The 6,448-nt window shown below is 37.5% G+C and overlaps 1 protein-coding gene across 4 annotated transcripts in view; it reads left to right on the top strand.

Moving 5' to 3' along the window:
* The first annotated feature begins 2,817 nt into the window (after positions 1 to 2,817).
* The window catches only part of BNIP2 (BCL2 interacting protein 2), a 2,487,402-nt gene continuing 2,483,771 nt past the window's right edge, over positions 2,818 to 6,448 (top strand). For all 4 annotated transcript variants that reach the window (XM_044077377.1, XM_044077376.1, XM_044077379.1 and 1 more), the window contains exon 1: positions 2,818 to 2,956. In XM_044077377.1, coding sequence (XP_043933312.1) covers positions 2,850 to 2,956 — 107 coding nt within the window. In that variant the 5' untranslated portion in view covers positions 2,818 to 2,849. The remainder of the gene's footprint in view (positions 2,957 to 6,448) is intronic.

The following is a 6,448-nucleotide window of genomic DNA, read 5'->3' as shown; positions in this document are numbered from 1 at the left end:
GAACATCCCTGTATTCAGCAAACCACTAGGAAGTCTTTCAAGTCAAGTGATGTGGGTATCACGTCTTAATCCCACTGAGATGGGTTTTTATAATGAATTGACTAACCTGCAAAAACCAGTTAGTTGATAGAGCTTATGATCCAAAGGAAATAGAAGAAGGTTTTATAGCAGTAGATACGCTCAGGAAAGCTCGAGCGTCCCCATATTTTATGGAAAAAACTGAAGCTATAAGTGAAGAGAGTGATTCACTGAGCAATTTAATAGGGCACAAACAAGAGACTAGAGTTTCAGTTTTTTATACACAAGACATTAATGATATTCGGAATATTTATTCTAAGCATTGGGGTATATTAACTGTTGACCCATCTATTCATGATATAGTAGGTGATGTCCCTAAGTTTACTTATAAAAATCTTCACAGGATGTTGTGTTATTCAGATAGGTACAACAATCATATACCACACACTCTTGCTGGTTCCACTAGACCATGTAGGAATTGTAATTTTTGCCATTTAATAGATAGTACAGCAATGTTTATACATCCTATTAGTCAGCAGTACTTTCATTTTCATCCTATAAGCTACCTGTGACACGGAGCACGTTGTCTATCTGGCCACCTGTGTGTCTTGCCCAGCGTTTTATGTGGGCAAGATGGACAGAAGGCTTAAGGATAGGATTAAAGAGCACCAGTACAACATTCACACTAAATAGAGTAGGAATGCTCTTTCTAAACATGTATTGGGTATTTCCCCAGAACACAAGTTCAAATTTTTGGTTGTACAGATTAATCAACCTACCATCAGAAAGGTGATGATATGAATTTAACCGAACAAAATGGGACTATGTGGATAATTAGGTTGAGAGCAGACAGGGAACTGGGCCTAAATGGTCGAGTACCCCTGAGACCTCTGCTTAAAGGTAGGAGGCTCAGGGTTTAGCTCATTGATTATAAATTAGTGTATATATATATATATATATATATATATATATATATATATATTCTATATTTTTTGTATTCTTTATATGTATGGTTAAGTTGATGTATTTATATATTTGTTTAAATGTTAGCATATAGTATCAAGTGGCAGCACTAATATGTTAAAAATTTATATATATATGTATATATGTATATATATATATGTGTATATATATATACACACACACACACACACACACACACACACAATAGGCTTCGCTTGAATGATATGTATATTTTTACTATTTCTGCTGTTGGTGAGAAAGCGCTTCATTCAGACATGCCTTCTTGTTGTTTGTTAATTAATTAATTGCAGGATATGTCATCTTAAAGAGAACATATATTGGGTGTTCTAAATTGTTTAGTATTTTGGCTTGAAGAAGCCCATCGGGTGAAAGCACTTGCCATTTTGTCTGTCTGCTGAATCAAATACTGACGTTTTATATCCATGAGGTGAAGACTTTTGTTGATGGTGAAGTGAAAACTGCCTATTCTGTGATTTGCAAGTGCTACGAAATTCCATTGATGTGGATAATTTCACTCTGCCAGTTTATACTCATGTGTTTTGTAATGCAAATAAACTTTATTCATGTCGCTCAGACTAGAGAGATCATTGCTTTGTAGGCCTTACTCATAGGATGAGTTTCGCTATGCAACTTGTGCCTTATGATACTATGTTCTCACTCTGTAGAGAATGTACTGCCACAAAATCGCAGTTAGGCAGCAGATATGAACCAAGTTATTTCCCCATGGGGTGTGTCTGAGTGTTACCTTCATCTAGACTGAAACTGAAGGTATATCCATGAAATCAGGCATCTATGTAGGAGGCTTAACACTGTCTGTCTGTGACCATTGTGAATAGTATATATTGCAGCAGCTAAGATCTTCAGTAAAAAATGCAAGGTAGAACGGGCTGACAGTTTTGTCTCTTTCGTTGCTTTACAGCTGTGCTAAGCAACTTGGGCAATATAATTTTTCTGCTGGAGTTATACTGTTTCTTTTTACTAGTGAATGTGTACTCCAGTTTAAATGTAACTTCTTTTATAGAACTATGTTTGCCATTTTAGGGTTGAAAATGATGTACAGATCAGTACCCTTAACTGAGAAATGAATGAATGAATGGACAAATGTTTGTGTGTGTTGTGTATGTATATATGTGTGTGTGTGTGTGTGTATATATATATATATATATATATATATATATATATATATATAGATATATATATATGTGTGTGTGTGTGTTTGTATGGAGATTTTTTAATGAGCGCTTTTGTGACATTTTGGAGGATTTTATTTGTATCCACAGCATACCTCTCAACTGTACAGATTTTTGCTGAATGCCCAGATTTTCTGCCACATATTTTTGGTCTATTTTTTTATTAAAAGTGTGGTTTTCTAGTAAATCATTGGCATTTCATTAAAGATTGAATTCGGGAAATAATGGCAGACATTTGAGTTTCAGATATTATACCCTTCAGAAAAATTCATTCTAATGCAAAACCTGTTATTCTATCGACTTTTTATGTTTGTAGGAGCAATATTTAAAAGTCGTCCCTATTATGGGGCCTTTGTCCCTCCATTTTTTTTTCAGATTTCCTGCTATAATAGGTTGAGAAGTATGGTCCACAGTCAGCTGAATCTACTGTCTGACCTTGGTGTTTTAACAGTCAGTGCATTTCAAACACAAAGCAACAACTGTTGCACTGTTAACATTTGCACATGGTATTTAAAATAGTTCCACATTTATGTGGTAAACTAGTATTTTTTTGTTATTGTAGACATAAGTACTTTTTGAGAAATCTTTTGTATGCATAACGTACATATTTTTGCAAATATCACATTATATTCCATTTTTTGACAAATTTGGAATAGCATGCAACCGTCGCTGGAACGGCAGGAATCTATAGCTACTACAGAGGCCAGATTGAGGATGGAAGGAGTGGAACTGAAAGAAGAGTGGCAAGATGAAGACTTTCCAAGGTGAAAACTACTGCTTTATCATTTTAAGTACACATTTGTATTAATATAGTAATCCTATCCAGAAAGCACTGATATCTGTGAGTCTGTTATAAATCAGCAGGGTAACAAAACGGTCTGGTTATGTGATAACTTTGCTACCTCATGTACATTTGATGGAAGTGAAGATTCTTGTCCAGAGGTCTTCTAGATCCCCTGCCCTTTTTGAAAAGAATGTCTACTGTTGTCACTGCATTTGTGGTAATTGACTTCATAAAAAAAAAGAAAGAAAGAAAAGTTACAGCTTCATTTCTAGCCACAAGGTGGTAACATACCTCAACCTCCAGATCTGAGAGGCAGGGACAAAGGACTTTAAAAATCAGGGACATTCAGGGCCACCTAATTAACATAAGATATGCATATTTAAATAAGTGGATTAATGGACATGCCCAGCCATTCATTCAATTACACAAAGGCAAGGCATCATTAGTTTCTACTTCCTTGAAGCCCAACTAATGCTGATGACCATCCTGACAACCTACTCTGTTATATTTGGGGGCTGGAAAGGAGTCTGAGGCTTTTCAGTGTAGCTGTAAGGAGAGTTTTTGTTTGTATGGGATGTACTAAAGGTTTTGGAAGATGGAATGCAAGAGTATGTTTTCTCTGTAAAACACCAGAAACACGATTTTTTTATTCCACTAAGTTGGAGTTAATCTCACTGTCAACTGTATTAGTAGGGTTTTGAGAGTATAGAACTTTAATGAATCAGTACTTTTACATAGCTGTGATCACTTCAGGTCAATCTAGTAATTTAGTATTTGCTGAACTGACCAATATTCTTTCAGAATTAAGACAATCTGGTGAATTTGTATTCAGTAAACCATTCTATCCACATAGGTCATGAAAACAATTGATAAACTGAAAATTATGCAAAAATACCAAAAATATAAGAGACTGCATTCTCCAAGTTCAAAGTAGGTACATAACACTTTTGTTTTTTAACACATATTTCCAGCATATGCATCTAATTATCTCACCTTTAAGACCTAATGAAGCAAAAGGAATACAACTTCCATCCTTCAGAAGACGCATTATAGCATTATTCTTTCTTCCTAAGTTGACAGTAACGTGGATGGATGTAAATGATACTAAAGCACTTTATCAGAAGGAGTGAAGGGAAGGTTAGTGATTTCCTGGCCAAATTTGTCACACTGTGCATAAATATCACCTGACTTCTTCCATAAAAACAGGCCACAGTCTAAGAGCAACTCATCAGGTCAGCAAAAAGCAAATTAATAAATACATTTTCTCCCAGGGACTCTTGTCTAGAAAATGTGGAATCATAATTTAGAAAGAAGCACTGAACATTTCGCTGTTACTATTTAGAAGAGGCTATGCCACGGTTGGCATGTAAATGAATTAAACAACATTTAGCAATTAGCATCTGTAAAATTAATCCAGAAAATAGTAGATACATATCTGTACATTAAAGAAGATGAATGACTTAACTTCAGAATGTCAATATGAGTAGCAGATCATTAACATGGTTGTAAACTAGAAGTTAAAGAGATGATGAAGTAACATGTAAATTCTTTTGCTCACAGAAAATGTTTTAACAGTCAGCTGATCACTTTATCCTTGCATAGTTTAACTGTGAACCTATGCAATTCATTTTACATGGGTTTTCTCCTTTTTTCTGCAAAAGCTTTAAGTTCGAGAGCGACCCAAATGCAGTTTGGCCAGATAAAAGTACCCTGGATACTCACAAAAAAGAGCTTACTTACCTCTAAAATAAAACGAAAAATAAAATCCTCGATCACACGGACCAGACCACCACTTCAAACTTCAGACCTTCTGGAGTGATTCAGTTTCCACAAATCCACATTACAAAAAAAAAAAAAAAAAAAAGCATGACACTGCTGCTTCCTTCTTTCTCTCAAGATCGGAATCTGATCCAGACCACCACAGACGGCCACTACTCGATTCAGGTACCGGTACACTGCTCTCTCTCCCTTCTCTTGATCAAACACTACAGCAACGCTGATCTTCCAGTCCTCCAGTGCAATCCAAATGCGACTATAAGCCTTTTCCTTCACCATGCCGATACTGCCTCGATATGTGGACTGAGTGGACCTAATTGAGCACTTCAGCCACACCAGATCCGCTGCAGCCGCTTTCCTCACAAAACAGGAAATGAAGCATGCTAGCCGCATGCAAAACGAGTGCAGTAAAGTAATGCTCTGATTGGCTTTGACGTCTACAGCCAGAACAGAGCATGCTTCACTGCAGATCTCTGGTATAGTTGCACTCAAATCGGGCACTCGGGAAAGCGAGCATAATTAAGCTAAAATATGGGTGCTCCCAGGTAATTTGGGATGATTGAGAGCTGTGGGTGGTAATACCAAAGTAGTTTTCCAAACATTTATCAGACCGAATACTATTGCCACATCAATATGTCCACAGTTGTACAACTTGTAATGGAATGGAGGACTGTTTCGATGTCAAACTTTATTTTTTTAACTTAATTTAACACATATATTATAAATTAACAAAAAGTAAGTGAAAGTCAGTTATTTTTGATATCCATAATGTGGTTCACTGCTGCAGTAATTAGTTCAGGGAACTTTACCATAAGCTACGGTTTGACATTCAGCACCCTTCTCCCACAGATATTCTAATGTCTGCTTTTATCTTGGGAGGATGTACTTTTCTGAATGCTGGTGTACACCTTCCTTTCTTGCCATGTGTGTTGCACACATAACATTGTTCAAGAGTCTGTTAGGTCAGACCACAGCACAAAGCAAGCTACTATCCTATTAGTAACCTCTTGCTGTCTGTGAATAGAAGTTCCTGTCTTTCCTTATTGCAGTTGTATCAGCAACCAGCTTCCTAATAGAGGGCAAGCCATCGGGAGGGGTTGGCGTGCAATTCTTTATGGGGATGGAGGGGTATGTAGTATTCACAGCTGCTCAATTAAGAAGTGGAGCTGAGCCCAAGGGCAGGCTGACCAGCCCCTGGATCTGATGTCTTTTATGTCTGATGCCTCTACAGCTCCATTGGAGGGTGTCATGCTGCCAGCAGTACGCATATTTCCTTGGGCAGGACAGCCTGTAGCCTTAAAGGGAGTGGATAGGGAGTTATCTACTCCAGAACATTGTCTGGTAATTAAAAAGGGGAGGGAGGTTTCCTGACGCCCACACAAGTACTTAGAAGTTACATCCCAGGGATGTCTGCACAAAGGCTCCTAAGACCTTACAGCCACTCAAAGACATAGGAGTCATTCTGAGACCCAGGCCTCTTACAGGCTAAAGCTGCCCCTTGATGGGTCTCCAGCCACTAGTATATCTCTGCCTTCTTTACAGGATTGGGCTAAACCAATATTAGACTTTCTCCAATTTCTTCAGACTCTACAGCTCATCGCAGACCAGCCCACTATATCACGAGTGAGTCTGTCAAAGAGAAGGGGTAGACCTCACCTGAGAGAGACTGACTCCTTGGGTTCAGAAGATGAAGATG

The sequence above is a fragment of the Protopterus annectens genome, chromosome 7.part0, assembly GCF_019279795.1.
Source record: "Protopterus annectens isolate FY-2018-M chromosome 7.part0, PAN1.0, whole genome shotgun sequence".
Lineage (NCBI taxonomy): Eukaryota > Metazoa > Chordata > Ceratodontiformes > Protopteridae > Protopterus > Protopterus annectens.
The sequence above is the reverse complement of the archived record's forward strand: the minus strand, read 5'-3'. Positions and strand labels throughout refer to the sequence as shown.